This window comes from Rhinopithecus bieti, unplaced genomic scaffold (assembly GCF_001698545.2).
Source record: "Rhinopithecus bieti isolate Rb0 unplaced genomic scaffold, ASM169854v2 scaffold_65372, whole genome shotgun sequence".
Lineage (NCBI taxonomy): Eukaryota > Metazoa > Chordata > Mammalia > Primates > Cercopithecidae > Rhinopithecus > Rhinopithecus bieti.
In genome coordinates this window covers 184,859-204,493 of record NW_016825415.1, presented here as the reverse complement: position 1 = coordinate 204,493, position 19,635 = coordinate 184,859, and the positions used below count along the sequence as shown (strand labels likewise).

Genomic DNA, 19,635 nt, shown 5'->3' with positions numbered 1-19,635 from the left:
TTTACAAATTGGCACATCAGTTTTTGAACAAAAAATCAAAGCTTACTAATTTTTCTCATTTAAGGGTTTTTATCAAATTAAGCTTAAACACTTTTAAAATGACTTTTATGTATATTGCTTGTTTTGGCATAATTTTAAAAGTAAAAATCTTTGTAAAACTTGTTGCTTTCACAGAGAGTTATTCTCATTTATATACAAGTGTTAGATATAGTTTGAGAGAAATATACACATAAAATATTATGAAAATAAAGCTCGGAAATTTTCAAACTCTTCAAAATATTTCAGGATTGTATTTGATTAGCAACATAGACTATATTTTCCAATATTTTTAGCCACAGTGTATAATGAAAATTTTGTATCCTTTACATGGGGTAATAACAAATGGAAAGTTTGGAAGTCCTGGAAAACAGGCCATCCACTATACTAAACAAAGCCACATTGAAACAGGAGGAAAGGCAGTCAATACAGTCTTGACATTATACTCAATTAGTGTTTGAATATGAATGTCAACATATTGCATATGCTTCGTTCTTCACTGTTGGGAAAAACAATTTATGAAATACAGTGGGCTCCTGTTAATGTCCTCTCTCTAATTTTTACCATCTTGTAACCAAGCTGGTCACTTAAAGATAAAAAACTGCTATTTTTTGAGTGCATAATACATGTCAGGGTTTCTTCTGCTACTTTTGTAATAGTCCGATGACATTGTTATTCTTATCTCCATTTTATTAGTGAGAACCCACGTACAGGTGAACTAAGTTATGTCTGCCTTCCTCATAAATTGACCCTCTGAAGTCAGATTATTCGGAAGCTTGTTATAAATGCAGATTCCTAGACTCCACCCCAGACTTACTGAGCACAACCTCTGAGAGGTGCAACCTAAGAATACCTATTTTAAACAAGCTTCAGAGGTGTTTGTAAGGTCTCCTAAAGATGCAGAGGCACTATTCTAGTTAGCAGTATCATGCTGGAGTTCCCAGGGTTCAAGTGAAAGATTTCAACACAGTATGAAGAGAACCAGTTTTATAAACATGGGATAATATGTTTTCTTGGATATAACAGGTTATAGAGTGTTTCCTGTTTTAAAGGATTATTTAATCAGTTTAGATAAATGTTATAATGCCATTAAAATTATTACAAATTTTATCTGTAATAAAATTAGGGGTAATGAATAATCCAGAAGGTTTACCTGTTTATCACACCTGCTTCTGAAGAATTTCAATTACTTTTTATTATTGTGGCATTAGTAAAAATGAAGATAAAACAATGTACTCAGATTCATGCACGTGTCTTGTGAATGCCTAATTGTTAAAATAGTGAATGAATATTGTGGACAGTCCAGCAATTTTTGAAGTAAATAAAATTTAATAATATAATTTATAAAGATATATCTATAAATGTAAAGATAGATATTTGCTTCTCAGTGTCAAAGCTTTTCCTTTTTTGTATTTTTTGAGACAGAGTCTCAACATTTTTATCCATTATAATAAAAAAATACATATGTTGAGATGACCAGCTAATAGCTAGTGCTCCCTTCAAACGGAAAGCCAAGGGCTTAGCACTGTTCCCATGGTATTTTCCCACAGTACCTCATGTCTCCAAACTTCTTGCTGATGGCCGTTCCAACATTGCTGAAAGCTGCAGTTGCCTTCTGCCCTGCGTGACTCAGGGTTTCATGTGTTTTCTTGTAGCTAGAAGTAAAACAGAACAACATGGTTTTTATATCATGATCTCCCATAAACAATTCATCTTCCTTCTCACTCCTTACTTTGAAAACGTTCTTTCCTCAATAGATTTGGGAAGAAGATCCACAGAACCAACTGTTTCCATTCATTGTCTGGGGATGAAAGTCAGAAGGAAAGTCAGACCATTAAATCTGAATTTAGGAAGTATATACAGATACAAATACAAATACAGATCTGAATGTGCAGATCTTTCATGACAAATCACGGAACTGCCCAGAGAACAGAATGTTGTTCTTGAAATGTATTAGTTCTAAAACAGACACTTGTCAATGAAAGCTCTAGGCACCAAAGGTGGCACAGAAATTAGAGAATGCAGGTTTAGGTTTTGAAGGGACATCTAAGCTTATACTGTTAATTTGGGTAAAAGAAAACTCAGAAAAAGGCAAACTACAGCTAGTTATTTAGTTTACTTTTCTAGAATTTATACCTGGGAATAATAAAAGCACGTCATCTGAAGATGATATAGTGACTTTTTTTCAAAACAGTTTTAGGAATATAGTGCCGTGAATATTTGTTGATAAGCCGCAAGGAAGCCATTCATCTTTGTGTCCCTAGTCTCTGACAAAGGGATAAAGGAGAAGCTCAATAAATAGTAGATGAATGAGTGGGTGATATCAAAAGGGACAACCTTCTGTGACTCTGAACTGGGAGTAGTGGCACTAGGAAAAGAAAGACTTATGATGGATTACAGGGATAGAATGGATAGATTCAACAGGAGATGGTAAGTGACAAATCAGAGCAAGACAAAAGATCATCCTGAGGATGTCAGCATCATGACAAGAAGAACAATGGTGCTACTTATAGGGCTGAGAAATTTGAAATTTCTGAGTTGGTTATTAAAGTGGGAAATAAAAGGTACATAACTTGAGGAATAATAGTACATCAGCAAAATTTTTATACACATTAAAAAAAAAACTCAAATCTTAAAATGCATATGCTGTCTTCTTCTGATTTATGCTGCTCCCAGGTAAGTTCTTCCAAAACCCTGTTATACTTGCATGCATATGGTACCTGTAAGAAAACATTATACCCTATGAAATCAGCTGTGTAGGAACTGCCCTTTTCCCTCTACCCCTTCCATCTCCCACAAGTCATCCAGTCCTAAGTATGATCTCAGGCTCCAGTGAATATTTTAAAATATGTGCCTTGGTCTTCCCTAGGACAGAAATAACTTTATTAATGTGGTATTCTTTTTTGTCAGCAGGATGGAATCTGTCTATAATATTGTTAGCATTATATGTTATTTATTAACACAATGCCTGTTTTCTTAGGAAGTATGAAAGACATACATTAACTAGATCATAAAACCAAATGTTCATTTACTAAACAGACATTTCCTATCAAAAACAAAAAGGCCGAGGGGAATAAGGTCAAAGAAGAATCTGGTGACTAGGGAGTAATTTGTGTCTCTGGAGAGGACTGTGTGAGGAGAACAAGGAATGTGGATGCCAGATGGCACTGGGTCAAACAGCAAATGAGACAAGATGAAAGAAATGAACAGCTTTGAGGAAGTTTGCTTAATTTATTTTTTTCTGTGAAGGTCCAAAAAATATCAGCTGATTCAAATTAAATTTCATTTTACATTTTGCTACATGATTTTGGGTTTTAATTTTGGAAAAACATTTTTTGACTACATGAAACCATAGAATTTCAGGCAGTTTATACATGAAATCAAATAATATCATCAAGGAGACAAGAGGAAGATGGCAGATAGGAGGCAGACAGGCTAACATGCATCTTGCACTTGCTCAGACAGAACAGTGTGTGGAGACTCACATCATGAACTTTTGCTCCAAGAAGCACCACAGAAACTTAACAGGGACACCAAAAGAATTCACAGATCCTTTGAAAGGAGTGGCACACTGCTGCAAATTCTGAGAGACAGGTGAAAAACTGAGTTCCTAGAGTGTGAGAGGAGAAAACCTGCCTCTGAACCCACATCTCCACTAGGGAATCTGAAAATCCAGATCACAGGAGAAGGATTTAACCTAACTTAGAGCTGGCATGGATTTAGGTATCTGGGCGAAATATAGCAGTAGCAGCAATGGAAAAAGCCTTATAGGCACTCCAGTCTCTCTAACTTGAGCCCAGGGAATGTATATAACTGTATCTCACAGAGCGCCTCAAGGAAGGCAGCCAGTGGAATTAGGGAGGGGTCATGGCGGGAAAGGAGTTTCCAACTGAATTTTATAATAATTTCCACTGAGCATGAACTTTCTTAAGCAGAATCTGGGGGGTGAGTGGAAACTGCTGCAGATAAGAGCACAGGAGCTACCAACACTGTGGGCAGACAGGGAGGGGTGCAGCCTGAAAGCTGTGCTTGCTTTCTCAGCAGGGAAGCCTGTGGCCTGGGGCAGGTCTGAGTTCGGTGTGCGCAGGCTGCCTGGATGGAAACTCAGCTCTGTTAGCAGAGCGCTGCAGGAGTGAGACTGGCCTCGCCAACTGTGTGGGAGCTGGGTGAGGCCTTTTGCTACCAGGTATCCGCCACTTCCCTGATGAACTATATGAGGCAGCAGAGGCAGCCATAATCCCCTTTGGAACGTAACCTCATTGGCCTGAGAACCACACCTCCCACCCCACAACAGTGGCTGCAGCAAGCCCCACCCAAGGAGAGTCTGACCCACCCAAGGAGAGTCTATCCCTGCCCCCACTTGGTGGTATTTCTCTACCTGCCCTGGTAGCAGAACACAGAAGACGTAAACTCTTGAGAGCTTTATGGACTCACCTATCTCCTGAGAAACCAGAATACTTCTCTTGGACAATTTAGGGCAAGCTTAAATCCCACTGTTACTACTGCAGCTGGTGCCTTCTTGAAAACACCACCTCCTGGCTGTAGGCGGACCGACTCAGGCCATTACTGCAACTCATGACAGAATAACCCTGATCCCAGGAAGAAGAAAAGAACAGCTAACACTGCTGACTGTAACATCCTGGCTAAGCAGAGGTCCTGAGTCTGTCCACATGACAACTTCACTGCTAGCATAACCAGCATCTAAGAAAGCCGGCACATTAAACCTATCTACAACCAAGGATTCTCGCAGAGTCTACTTCACTCCCTTGCCACCTCCACCAGAGCAAGTACTGGTATCCACAGCTGGGAGACCTGAAGACTGGTCATATCACAGGACTCTTTGCAGACATTTGCCAGCACCAGCCTGGAGCTTGGTAGTCCTGCTGGGTGGTTAGACTAAGAAGAGAAATAACAATCACTGCAGCCCAGCTCTCAGGATGTCCCATTTCTAAGGGAAGGGGGCGAGCACTACATCGGAGGATCACCCTATGGAACAAAAGAATGTGAACAATAGGCCTTGAGTTCCAGATCTTTCCACTGGTGGGAAGTTTCTCATAGCAGAGACACAATTGCAGTGCTGGGCGCAGGAGGGAAAGTCTGCACCTCTACCCCAAATATCAGGCAGCTTCTGTGATTGTAGGGAGTTGAAGAAGGCGTCCTTGTTCCCCCCGGCACTCTACTGTAGACACAGCTGGACTTCCCCCAGAGGAATGGAGGCACCTATAGACAGCCTTTCTGGAACAATCCAGGGTGAGTGCAACCCCACAGGAGGAACACACCCCAGATTCAGGCCTGCATGAGAGGCAAAGTCACAATTCCTCTCTACTTTGAACATCAACATTTCCATAGATGAAAAGAGGCGCCTGTCTGATCTGAAGAGCCAGAACACTGGGACAGGAATGAGGCTATGAGGTGAGTAGCTTTCCTGCTGACCTGGTAGGAGAGCTGAGGTAGCTCCCACTCTTCACCCTGATAAAACCTCAGCACATCTAATTGAGAGCTCCTCCAGCCACCTTCATCAAGGCTGGGACCTCAGTCCACCATCAGGTATTACATCTACCCACCTGCCTTAGCCACAACTGGTGCCTAACCAGGGATACCTCTCCTAGTGGCCTAAAGCCTGAATCATCAACTCAGTAAATAAAACAGTGGGAAAAAAGTTAAATAAATAAAGGGTACACCATGAGAGAGCGAGATAAGCTTCAAGAGATACCTGCCATTCCAACTCCATAAGAGGCAGTGAACTCGCCCACACACCAAGAATGTAACGACTACAAACAGCATAAGGGAAAGCCAGCTCACAAAAAAACTTTTCTGTAACTAAGGATCTCATACAGAGTCTTCACCCCTATAAGCACCAAGAATTAAATTAGGCTAAAATAAACATTAAAGTCTAATCCTTAAGAGGGAAAAAATTAATTTAAGTTTAAAAAAAAATTCAAGCAAAAATAAATTCAAGAACAATTTTAAGAAATAGCCTATCCAAATGAGAAGAAACTAGAAAAGTAATTCTAGTAATATAACAAACCAGGGTTCTACAACACCCATGAAAGGTCACACTATCTCCCAAGGAATGGATCCAAACCAAGAAGAAATCTCTGAATTGCCACATAAAGAATTCAGAAGGCTGATTACTGTGCTACTCAAGGACATACCAGAGAAAGGTAAGTTGGCTGAAAACTAATTTAAAGAAACATACAAAAAAAATACAGGACATCAACAAAAAATTTTTCATAAGGAAAAAACAATCATAACTTCCGGAAATGAAAGATTTGCTTAGGGAAATAAAAAATGCCGTGGAAAGTTTCAACAATAGACTAGAATAAGTAGAAAAAAGAACTTCAGAGGTCAAAGACAAGGCTTTCAAATTAACACAATCCAACAAAGACAAAGAAAAAAAAATGAACAAAGCCTCCAAGAAATTTGGGATTATGTTAAATGGCCAAACCTAAGAATAATTGCTGTTTCTGAGGAAGAAGAAAAATTTTAGTTTGGAAAACATATTTGAAGAAATAATTGGGGAAAACTTCCCTGGCCTTGCTAGAGATCTAGACAACCAAATACAAGAAGCTCAAAGAACTCCTGTGAAATTATTCACAAAAAGACCATCACCTAGGCACAGAGTCATCAGGTTATCTAAAATCAAGACCTCCTAGCTTAGGGCCTCTGCTCTAGCTGTTCAGCTTTGTGATGCCATAAAATATGGCACGAAAAGGGTTGTGCTATATTTTAAATGTCCCATTTTGAAGAATTAAAAAGATTTAAGCCTGCACCCTTGGGAAGACTCTAAAAGCAACCTCTTTCTGTCCAATCAAGGCCAGAGGTCCCTGGGGCCTTGGCCACTTGGTGCCTACAAAATGGACTGAGCCCTCGGGAGAAGGGAGTGATAAGGGTAAAAAGGAAACCGGGGAAGGGTGGAGGAAAGGAAGAAAGTCTATTGAGCAACCACCTGCCACTGACTCTGTGTGGCCTGAAAGGTGACTCAAGGGAAAAGTAAATAGTCTGCAATATCTGTGGCTTTTGCATGAAGTTGGGACTGGCTACTAGTTGGAGAATTCATTCTTGTGTTGGTTCCACATTTCTTCAATAATTCTTACAATTAGACCCAACATTTAATTTTCTTTTAAGCTTTTCCATGTAGTTTAATTTTATATATTTGAGAATGTTTTGAATTAAGATATGATTTTTAAAACACTTTTTTCTGTGTGTGTGACAATCTGAATTTAATGCATAATTTAAATATAGCTAGCTAGAGAGAAGTATATATTGAAAATAGGTGATAGCTACATTGTGTTTTAAACACATTTCTATAGCAAAATGGGAGGTGAGCCTGTGCAGTGATCTGATTACTTTAGTGTGGATTAATATTATTTATGTCCCTACCATGAAAAATGCAATTCTATTTCTATGTGAAATTTTATAGTTAAAATTCAGCTATACAGGTAGTTTAATGCAGTGTTAAAGATTTTAGGACTCCTTATTTCCAATAATTATTTAATGTTAAATCTGAAGGGCATTGGAGCCGAATTCCTTCAGACTGCAGATGATGAAACTGAGGTCCAAAAGAGTTATGTGACTCTTAGTGACATAGGTAAGTCTAAGGCCTAGTCCAGGGTGCCTGCTTTCCATTAAAATATCTTGTTGCCTTGAAGATGATAGACATTTAAAGGTGAGTTAGGTCAGCTTTCTATAGCACCAGTGTTCAGAGAGAGAAACAATATTGCATTTCAAGAAAGCTAAAATGCACATTTTCCTCACATTTTACACCTCTTCCCTAAGCTAAACATCATATTCCTTTTATATATATGTATAGACTTGGAATCTCACTATGTTATCCAAGCTGACCTCAAATTCCTAGACTCTGGAAATCCTTCTTCCTCAGCCTCCCCAGCAGCTGGGATTATAGGCAAGCACCATTGAGCCCAGCTAACCATCACATTTCTTGAAAACAGTTAGTTGCTATTTTGTACACATTACTTGGAAATCAACAATTGAAAGAAATTTCAAAAGGGTAAACAGTGAGAAAGGGTTATATGTAGGGAAATGATTTCCAAGAACACGGTAACCAGAGACCCCAAGAGAAATAGCCCATTGGGCTCCAAGACTTAAAAGCACCGAGGAGCACCACTCACACTATAGCCTAAGCCAAGCTTGTCCAACCTGTGGCCTGTAGGTCACATGTGGCCCAGGACAGCTTTGAATGCAGCCCAACACAAATTCATAAACTTTCTTAAATCATTATGAGATTTTTTTTTTGCAACTTTTTTTTCTTTTTAGTTCATCAGCTATCCTTAGTGTATTTTATGTGTGGCCCAAGGAAGCCCAGATATTGGACATGCCTGGTCTACGCAAATAGTGCCTCAGGAGTTATGTATTGCATAGACCCTGTAACATTATGCTGCATCCTGATTGAACTTGATCTTAAAATTGCCTGAGTAATGTAGATCCCCATCCAGAAGCTAGGAGTCTGAGTCTTGGGAAAAAAAAACAAAAAAACAAAAAAACAAAAAAACCCTCCTATCAGCCCAAAGAAGTTGGTGATTTATTCTTATTCTTATTATTTTATTTTATTTTTTTGTAGACAGGGTATCACTTGGTTACTCAGGCTGTAGTGCAGTGGTGTGAACCTGGCTCACTGCAGCCTCCATCTCCTGGGCTTAAGCAATCCTCCCACTTCAGCCCCCTAAGTAGCTGGGACTACAGGCACATGCCACCATACCTGGCTAATTTTTTGCATTTTTTATAATGACAGGGTTTCACCATGCTGCCCAGGCTGATCTTGAACTCGTGAGCTCAAGAAATTCTCTCACCTTGGCCTCCTGCAGGGCTAGGATTATAGGTGTGAGCCACAGCACTCGATGATGTATTGCATTTTATTATGCCATGGAATGTGGCACATTTTTAATACTTAAGATTGTTTTTCAACCCTATCATATAGAAGTATGTGCCATAATATTCAAATAATGAAAAACAACTTAAATACTAATACCCTGATTGACTTGACAATCTTGTAATTTAAATACAAATAGTATTTAGCATTTCAGATTGCTAGCTCTCTTACTTTAAGCTAAATATAGGTTCACCATTGCTGACTTACACAATTGATAAAGCAGAACAACAATACGTTTTCCTTAAGTAAAAGCATGAACGTGTAAGGTATCTTTGAGTTGCTGTCAGTTGTGCATTAGGTGGCAGAAACATTGAAAGTATATGCTTCAAGTCTGTGTTGTGTGCCTGTCCTCACTTCAGCTACAAGAGCAGAATCAGGAGTTTCCAATGTGAAGCTTCTAACTCAAGAGAACAACTGAAACTTTCAGATGAGTGAAGAGAAATTTGCCCTTGTGTGTTCTAAAGCCATTCCAGCAAACAACACCGCTGTAGGGACCTGCACTTCTGAAAGGGTCAAATCTGGTCTAGGGCTGAACATTAGTTGCCATTACTTTCACAGTTAAACATTTGCCTTTCTTTGGCAGCAGTGGCAATAGCAGCTCATGTTTTTGAAAGCAATGGCAGCTAATGTTTATAGAGCACCTCATATGCATTAAGTCATTTAAGACTGTTTACTGAGAGATGTTTGGTTTTGAGTACACATAAACTTCCTGTTTTTCAAAGAAAGTCAACAGGAAAGTGGGCTTTACTTTTCAGAGACTCAATTTAGCTGAAATGGATAGCATTTATTGGTAAAGACAGGTTAGCTGTTTGGCCAGCATGCCAACCGGGGATCTTCAGTAGTGTGAGGTAAGGGTCTCTGCAAGCCAAATAAAAAGCATTCTGTTGACTTTTCATGCAAAATCCACTTGACATGTTTTACTAATTTGAACGTCGGTGTTAATAATAAAAAGGAGAAAGTATGTTGTTTTCTAAACTGTTTTGACTTAAAGCATTTTCTACATACAACTAGAAGAAATAAAAAGTTCATCTTTTTAGAAGAAAGTATTTTATACCACAAATATATTTCCTCTTATGAGATTTAAAAGAGAGTATTCCTTTAATGGTTGAATATGCACATTTCACCAAAGATACAAAATAATTCATTTAGGATTATTTTATTCCAAAGGCTCCCTAAATATGTTATCAGAACATAAATTTACTACTTGAATCTAGAAAAAAAGAATCTACTTCCTGCCTTGTGTAATAAGATGAAAGCCTGAAGGTACAAAGAATGAACAACTGTGTGAGAGATTGGGTATGTACATCTTTTAAAATTAGGTCTTTAATCTTCACTGGCACTCCTGAACTCAATAGTGCTACAACCAGGCTCCCTCATAAAAAGAGATAATAAGAATTCTTGACCATAATGGCCTGGAAGTCTTAGAAGCACAAAATCAAAGAGTAAATAAATCATAAACTAACCTTCAATTTTTGAGCACTGTGCATTTTAAAATGCTGAATGTGAGGTTTTTAGTCCTCTTTATATAAGATAAAGTTATTAAGCTTTCAAAAAGATAGAATAGTTTAAATTCCTTTCCAAAACCTCTGCCCTCTGTCGACTTACCATTTAGATTGTGGCACAATTCAGAGGGGTTTATTAGTGGGGGGATTTCATGGGTTAGAAAGCAGAACACTTGTTGAATAAATGAAGCCCACTGCTTTGAATAGCCCACCATAAAGTTGCATTTCCTGATTCTACTTCTGCCTACAGAAGAGATTGCATTTCTCCTCCTTTACCCCAAAGTCACCCACCTCTTCCATGTCTCCTTGAAGTCTAATGACAACATAAAAAGGCAGCAGAAAACCAAAAAATGGGGAGGACTTTTTTGTGTGTTCTTAGATACAAATCTAGGCAAGTAAAATCTATGACAAGAATGACAGCAACAAGAAACCCTGGATACCGATGAGCCCTTGACCTGTTCCTGTATTCCTGGAATCTTTCTGTAAAGGAGATAATTTCAGTCTGCTCTGTAATTATTCCTGCTTATCAAGGCCTATTTCAGTTTGAATCTTACTGCAGACTGAAATATGCCAAGATCTTTCATTAACATACCATAGATTTTCTTTTCATTATAAATCAAACTAAATAGGTCATGATTGCTTAATCAGTATGCAAAGTATTGCTTCTGGGAATCACACACATCCTCTGACAGCTAAATTTTTTTTTAGTGCTTTGAAATCTAATTCTACCCAACCTAACCTGATCATAGCTCATCATTTCTTCATGTCAAACTTTTCATCATATGAGGTGTAGATTTTGTCCTGGAATGGGTATCATGAACAGCACTAAGAGCAGGGGTTTAATTAATTCAGAAGGATACAGATTTTATCGCTCCTCCAAATATGTGATTAAGATCCACTGCCTTCCCCCAGCAACCAAGAAGAAAAGGTTGGAGACAAACCCTTTCTCCAAATTATAAGGTTGATAGACTTATGCCTCCTCCTAAAGACGGAGACTGGTTCTTCCCTACAAAGGGAAGTTCACTTCACTCCTAAAGGTTAGTGAGTTCATGACCATTTGTATTTATTAGGTAATCCCCAAGGAAATCTCACCTAGTCATCTAGTTTTCGATATTATCTATATGCAGATGAGTCCCAAATGTCCATCTGTGCGTTAAACTTTTCCACTGAGTTGTCCTCTCAGTCTATAAATCTGTTTATCTATCGGGCATTTCAGACTTTATGGAGCCAAAACGAATTATTGGGCCTCTCCTCCAGACTTGTTTCTCAATCTTTCTCACAGCAGCAAATGATCACTGCATGCCTGCAAAAAGTCAGATGCTCTCCTGCAGGCTTCACAAACATTAACTTACTGAATCTTCACTACCTATGGGATCGGTATTAAGATGATCTCACTTCATGAATGCAGCAAGGCCTAGATTTCAACCCAAGCAACAATGAGCCTAACCACAATGCTCGTAAACAGTTCCGACACTCAGTAGCCCAAGTCAAAGGCCTAGACATCACACTTGGTCCTATTTCCTTCATCATCCACCTGCAAACCACTGTTGATCTGTTCTCCAAATCCTTTCTATCTCCCGTGCCAATGATTTTGTTGAATAAACAAAAAACAACAACAACAACAAAACTCAAACTCTGTCTTCCTAACTAGACTCTAAACTCCATAACCCCAGGGAATAAATCTGGGCTATTCATCCAACAAAATGCTTTACATTAAGTAGACTACCTGGCTATAAAACCTATTAGTTTTTCAAACATGGAAAACCACAAAGTAGACATTATCCCCTGTGGGAAGAGGCTAGAAGCCTTCCTTGAACTTGCCAGCTGTATTTCCAGTTCCAGGAGGGAATATGAGTCTCTCCCCTGCCTTCCCCTAGCAGACTTTGCACAAACTTGACACTCCCTCTGCTCAGACATTCCCACCTCCCTGCCAGGCACCTCTTTCCAGCAACAGAACTGCCAGCATTGCCCCGCCTTCCATTTGGGTAGTTTACCTGTGCAATGTGATTAGGAAGACCATGCAGGAAGGTCTTCCTGGTACTTATTCCCCACAGGGAAGTTCAGACCAATGTAATATGAAGCCCTTAGGCCAGAGTGCGAAACTACTGACAGATAAACTTATTTAATTTAATGTCTAAAATCCTGTTATCCTTTCAGGAGCTTGTTCATACGGTGTTGCAATTTATCTTTTAAATTGCTGCACATCAATGCGTGATTTCTTATTTTTTCCCGTAATTGTCATCATCATTAGGTTGGGGAAGGTTGGTTAACTTCTGGAGATAAACTGACAAGCTCCCTGGCTCCATCCTGCCTGACTCTGGGCTGTGCCCTGAACCTATCTGGTTGAGTCCTTAGGGTGTACAAGCATAGAGCCCAGTAGGACTGCTAGGCCATATTTAGAGGGAGAGAAACATTCTCATTCTTATGGAAACTAAGGAAGTTGGGAAGATGTCATGCTCGTTTTAGACCCAATTCCTCATACAAAGGACATCTTCACATAGGAGCAAAAAGTCTTACACTTTAGTTCTTAGGAACCAGCAGGCAAAGTTGGCTGCTGGCAAAACTGAAATAATTGCTGTCAATCATTGGTACCTCTTCCTACCATCAGGTCTCTCTATGCCTAGGAGAAAGAGAGAAAAATTGACTCCAACTTAGTTATTAGGAATGCAATATCTTTAAAGTGTGATAGTAGAGAAGAAAATGCATAACCCGAAGACAATTTCTTAATGGTGAAATTTGGGACTAAAATTAGGGCTAGGGATAAAGCCTCTGTGATTTCCTCACCAGCCCCTAACCCCAATACACAAAAGAAGAAAATTACATCACATATGTGGAGTACTCCTCTTTGGTACAAGACCCCCTGGCAGGTAAAATACTTTGCAACATTAGAAAAGTACCATCATCATTAAATGTTTCATGCAACTTAAGAATAATAAAAAAAGTGTGATTGTAGAATAATCGAGATTATTCTGTACCTTGCCTAACACAAGACAGGATGATAATGGCAAAGCAAAATTCATTTCTTCTTCTTCTTTTTTTTCTTTTGAGACAGAGTCTTCCTCTGTCGCCAGGGTGGAGTGCAGTGGTGCCATCTCGGCTCACTGCAACCTCTGCCTCCTAGGTTCAAGCGATTCGCCTGCCTCAGCCTCCCGAGTAGCTGGGATTACAGGGGCATTCCACCACATCCAGCTATTTTTTTGTATTTTTTAGTAGAGGCAGGGTTTCACCATGTGGGCCAGGATGGTCTTGATCTCCTGATCTCGTGATCCACTCGCCTCAGCTTCCCAAAGTGCTGGGATTACAGGGCCAAAACCATTTCTACTGGTCTAAACCCAACTCTAAATACTCCCTAGAATAGTGAGAATGAAAAGTGCAAAACAAAAGACGAGAAGTACAAGGTTTTCTTTGTAAATCAATTGCCAACAAGTCAGTATTGAAACTGCCAACTAGTTTTGGAAGACATACGTAATGACTGTCAAGTGTGCTGAGGAGAAAACACCTTCTCATTTATAGTTTTTACAAGAAAAGTTTAAAAAAAGTATATTTGACAAATGTTTAAAAATACAAAGAGAAAACATTCAAACAATAAAACCTAATGAAAGTAGTCTGAGTGAAAATAGAGTTTCAGTGAATAAAGTTTTATTTCATGAAGCTACTTCATAGAATCTGCTTCACATGCAACATACTTAATGATTATTCACATTTCTTTGCTTTGCTTTTAGAGAAAGTATTGTTTCATCCCTAGCTTCATGCACCAAATCAGCCTTGTAGGAAAAATGAAACAAAACACAACAGAGTGAGGAGCCAGCAGGCTGAGTTCATAAAACACTGTTCATATGATACTTACGCAGTGGTAGTCTGCATGTCATGCCAGCTTTTGCTGAAGTTCTGTTTTAATTCATTCATCAGGTTCATGCCGAGTTTTTGTTTTATCTCAACTAGATGCCTTTCTTTCGCTGACAAAACTTGTCGTAGTGTTGTAATTTCGTCTTCTAGCTATAAGGTGGAGGGGAAATGGTGGGGAAAAATGTCAGACCAGCAAAAAAGGATACTTACAGAAGCTCTGGGTGTTCCAAAGCAGCCTCTGACCCTCCTGTTTATACAACCCCACGTGTGGGTTTGCCAAACACACTCCCTACAGATGATAGTCTAATATCTCAAAGTAGAAACAGAATTTTTCATTTTAATGATGATAGAAGTAATCAATGCTGCTTGTTAAAAAACAAGTCAGATTGTACAGAAAAACATAAACAAGAAAATAAAAATCACCTGTATCCTACTAGGAAATAGTCACTGCTTATGTTTTGGTTTCTAAACTTCCAAATGTTCTTTCTGTAAGTTGTATATAGACATAATTTTTGAACAAAAATTGGTTCTCTACTGCACCCTTATTTTATATAACTTCTTCTCAAGCGTCACTTTATTTATTCATTTTAAAGAGACAGGGTCTCACTATGTTGACCAGGCTGGTCTCAAACTCTTGGCCTCAAGGGATTCTCCTCTCTTGGCCTCCGAAAGTTTTGGGATTACAGACGTGAGCCACCATGCCTGGCCTCAGTGTAGTTTATTTTTTGTCAACTACACACAGTTGCATTGGTGCAGGAATGGAATTGGCAGACAATGGGGTTTTGCCAAGCTAATGCCTTAAGAAAGGGAGGAACAAGGGAATAGAGGATGTAGGTAAAGGAGTGATTTGTGTTGATTTTTCTTTTTAACAGTTTTATTGACCTGTAACTGTCATACAATAAGCTGCAGACATTTAAAGCGTATATGTATAATTCGTAAGTTCTAACATATGTATCTACCCATGAAGCCATTATCACAATCAAAGTAGTGAATATATTCATCACCTTTTACTTGCTTTTTGTCATTCCTCCCTCCCTCTTCTTTCCTCTCCCCCAATTCACTCTCACCAGACAGCCACTGACTTACTTTCTTTCCCTAGGGTTTAGTTTGCAGATATTTCCTAGAATTTTACATAAATTGAATCATAGCATATGTACTCATTTTTGCTTGACTTTGCAGATAGTTATTTTACATTCATCTATGTTGCTGTATTATCAATGGTTCTTCCCCTTTTTTTGCAGAGTAGTATTCCATTGTATGGATATACCACAGTGTGTTGTTCATTTGCCTGTTGAAAGGGCATTTAGGTTTGGCTAATGCAAATAAAGCTGCTATGAACATTCATGTACAAGGCTTCGTATGGACATATTTCCTCTTTCCCCTGTGCTACAGAAAAGCAGATCTCTTCAGCACTATAAAATTGCTCTTGCAAATGCAATTTCTAACACAAGAGCTCTGTAAAGTACTTAGATTTTGGCAAGTGCTGTTCTACCCTGTGAAAATAAATCTGAATAAATCACAAAGTCTTTGATTTTAATTAGTTATCATACTCTATAATATATTGCTTTGGTAACAGTGCTTACATTTACATCTTTGTTTTCTGAAAAACAGAAAACAAATTTTATGACTATTCCTTGTTAAGCCAGAAAAGAATCATTAGAACTCCCTTAGTATCCCACATGCATGGAGGTAATAAAAGTCTGTCACTTTAGTAGATTTCTCACTGAATTTTTTAAAAAAGGAGCAACTGCGGCTCATTTACATGTAAAGTGTCACTCTACTTTGGACCACAAGATGCATCACACCAACCCTGTCAGCCTGTCAGTCATCTTGCAAATGCGTCCTTGGATCTCCAGAGTCAGAGCTCCTAGGAAAGGACCTCAAGAAGGGCATCTGCCTTTGCAAAAACAAAACATACAATAAAACCCCCAGTCTTTTACTAGCCCCAATAGTGAACAGACAGAAATGGTTCTGTGAACCTTTATATATACAAACAATCATGTAAGCAAAACAAGCAGAAATACTGAGGCACAAGCATCGTAAGCATCCACAGTAAGAAGTAGAAATATCTTGGGGTTTTTAATATCAGCAAAATGTCCTGGCAATTTAACATTATCCATTTCTTTATGTTCATGGAACATTTTTCATATGTACATGGACACCTTTCTAAAATCTAAAGTGAATTACATATTCTATAAACATAGTGTAATCAATAGAACCCTGTCTTTCCTTGATGAGCAAGAGTCTTCAGTGTGCACACATCCACTGATGACTGTAAAAGGAGTATATTTAGGAACCACCAAAGAGAATGATGCTTTTAGTCTCTCCGTTAAATGAGAATACACTGTTATTTTAAAATTAAGCCCTTCTATTCTTTTGTTATCATGTCATATTTCTCTTTTTCATCTCTGTCAATGTGTCCTCCTGCATTTAATCTACTGCCCAATATTTCTCATGGTTGTATCTCTTGCTCTTTTACCACAGAAAATGTTTGGGGTTCATGTCAGCCTTTTATGCTCTATTAAAAAGGCCGTTTCTGCTTTCTTTCCTTTAGAGTGACTGAAGTTACTGAGAGTCTGTTTTTTGTTTGTTTGTTTTGTTTTTTGTTTGTTTGTTTTGGTATATTGAGTGTTACAGTATTTTCCACTGTGTAAAAAAAAAATGGGAAAACTTTTAACTTGCTGAAATAAATTACAGATGTACACAAGGAGAAAGAGACTTGAACACCTTAATATTCTCAACCTCATAGCCGTGGAGCCCTGTAAGTGTATTGAAAATCACGGGGGGCTGTGGATTGTTCATTTGTTATCTGGAGGTGGGGAGAGAGTAAAGGATTCAGAGCTACCATTAAATTTTAATAAAATCTTGATCCCCAAAAGTGATAGAAACATTAAAGCGAACAATTTAACAAAATCATTCTAAAAAAGAAAAAAGAAATATAAAGTCCCACATTTAATAATTTAAAAATTCAGGCACACTTTGAAAGGCACACATGGGAAAGAGACCTCTAATAAGAAGACATGAAGTCAGCTATTAAAGTTGGGTGTATTCTCAGGTTCTATAATAAAATTCTAACCATTTCAGTGCAATATAAAGACTCACACTTCGCAAAACGTTCAGAATATTTATCAGAGATCTAAATATATGCCAAAAACTCTATTAAGCAAATCCCTAAAGTTGGAAAAACAGACACTCTTTAATTACATTAACTTGTAAGTTTCCAAAGGGCCAACCACCTCTCTTTGTACAGAGCCAAGAGTCCTGCCACAATGAGGTCTTTAATTACAAATACCTTAAAGGCTGCTGCTGATGAACTTCAATCCTTTATTTGACTGAGATCGTTCGGTCTAGTTATCTCAGTGGTTCTCAACTTCAGTTTAAATAAGAGAGCATAGTTAAAATGCAGATTCCCAGGCATCTGCTGCCTTTTAATGCCCTGAGAGTTCAAGACCTTAGATTTGGTGGAGCCAGACTACTTACGTTATTTAGCAAAAGCATCCTCAGATATTCTGAAACAAGTAGTATGGAAACTCTATATTGTAAGTGCTTCTGTAAGCCACATCCAATTTGGAATGAGATGAAGTGTAAGTAAATCATGTTAATGAATGGAAGTATTTAATATATCTTTTCCTTTTAATTTTGAATGATTATTTCTTCATTCCAAATTAATGGTCTAGTTCTTTGGTTTCTTGACTCCCTAGAAGATCTCCTTGTAGGATGAATATTTATGCCCAATATTAGATATTTAAGCTTGATTATTTAAATATGAATTAACAGGAAAATAACAAGTGTTGATGAAGATATGGAGGCATTGGAACCTCTGTACATTACTGGTAGGAATGTAAAATAGTTCCACCACTGTAGAAAACAGTCACGCAGTTTCTCAGAAAGTTAAACAGAGAACTAATATCCACTCTTAGGTATATACCCCAAAGAATTGACAACAGGCACTCAAACAAATACGTGAACACACATGTTCATAGCAGCACTATTCACAATAGACCAAAGGTGACTACAGCCCAAATGTCCATCAAGAGGTGAACGGATAAACAAATTGTAGTAGATAAATAAAATGGAATATTATTCAGCCATATAAAAACAATGAAGTACTAAAACATGCTACAATGGATGAACCTCAAAAACATCAGGCTAAGTGAAAGAAGTCAGACACAAAAGGTCACATATTGTATGATTTCATTTATATGAAATATCAAGAATAGATAAGCCCATAGAGACAGAATGAAGACTAGTGGCTGCCAGAGACTGGGGAGTGGGAAATGGAAGTAACTGCTTAATGAGTACCAGTTTCCTTTCAGATGTGGTGGTTACACAACACAACATTGTGAGTGTACTAAATGCCACTGAATTGGTTGCTTTAAAATGGGTAAGTTTACGTTATACAAATTTATCTAAAGAAAAATGCAAAAAAGTGAACTAACTAGTCTGAATTAGCTAATGAATTAGCTTCAGTATGAAATTTATAAAATTTGTTTTTCTGTTTTATCTGCTAGATTACATAACATTTCTAACTGCAACCCAGAAGGAAAAATACTTTCATAAACTAGGCATCATCAGTATGTTGCTTAGGAGTCACCACATTTGGTCTCATGTGCACGTAGCTTCAAGGCCTGCCTCTCTGGGCTACTCCTCCTGCCTTTGGCTAAGAGACCCAAGATTAAAATGTAGATACTGTCTGAGAGGGGCATAACAATAAGATATTATGGTTATGAACACATTAGTTGTCCACTAGCTCAGTCCAGAAAGAGTTAAGGTCTGTTAAGGTCTTCAGGAAGGAGCAGAGAGAGAGAGAGAGAGAGAGAGAGAGGCCCAGAGCCTAAGGCACTTCTTTGCAAGCGTAAGACACAGTCAGCTTGAGGGCACTGCGTGTTCTTGGGGACCGCACAGACAAAAGGAAGAGGAAAGAGCCAAAGGAGAGATTGAGAGAGCATGAAAATAGGCTTTACTTACTTGATAATGCTGTCTGGTATTTTTCCTATTTCTATTAATGCCTATTTCTCTTAAGTCATCTTATCTCAGGGACATTGGCAGTACTTGATTGTTATATAATCACAAATTTACAGTACTAATGCCAAAACTTTATCCTTTTCAAAAGGCAAGAAACATTATGAAATACTAAACATAAAATGCAGCTTAGTGAAATTAAAGTGGGAGTGGGATGATAGTGGCACAGAATTTGGGGCAAGTGTGTTTCAAGAGAGAGAGAGAAAAAAAAACCCAGATGTGTAAAGACCTCAGAAAAGATGTCTGATAATAAGACTAATGAGAATAAACATCTGAAACAGAAGATTACTTCTTTATTTATTGACAAGGTTAGTAAAAAAAAAAAAAAAAAAAAAAAAA

At 38.2% G+C, this 19,635-nt stretch overlaps 1 protein-coding gene across 10 annotated transcripts in view; it reads right to left on the bottom strand.

Moving 5' to 3' along the window:
* Positions 1-19,635, bottom strand: part of TPD52L1 (TPD52 like 1) — a 108,558-nt gene that overhangs the window by 17,389 nt on the left and 71,534 nt on the right. For all 10 annotated transcript variants that reach the window (XM_017863022.1, XM_017863027.1, XM_017863024.1 and 7 more), the window contains exons 3-4: positions 14,276-14,424; positions 1,590-1,691 (exon numbers count right to left, since the gene is read on the bottom strand). In XM_017863022.1, coding sequence (XP_017718511.1) covers positions 1,590-1,691; positions 14,276-14,424 — 251 coding nt within the window. The remainder of the gene's footprint in view (positions 1-1,589; positions 1,692-14,275; positions 14,425-19,635) is intronic.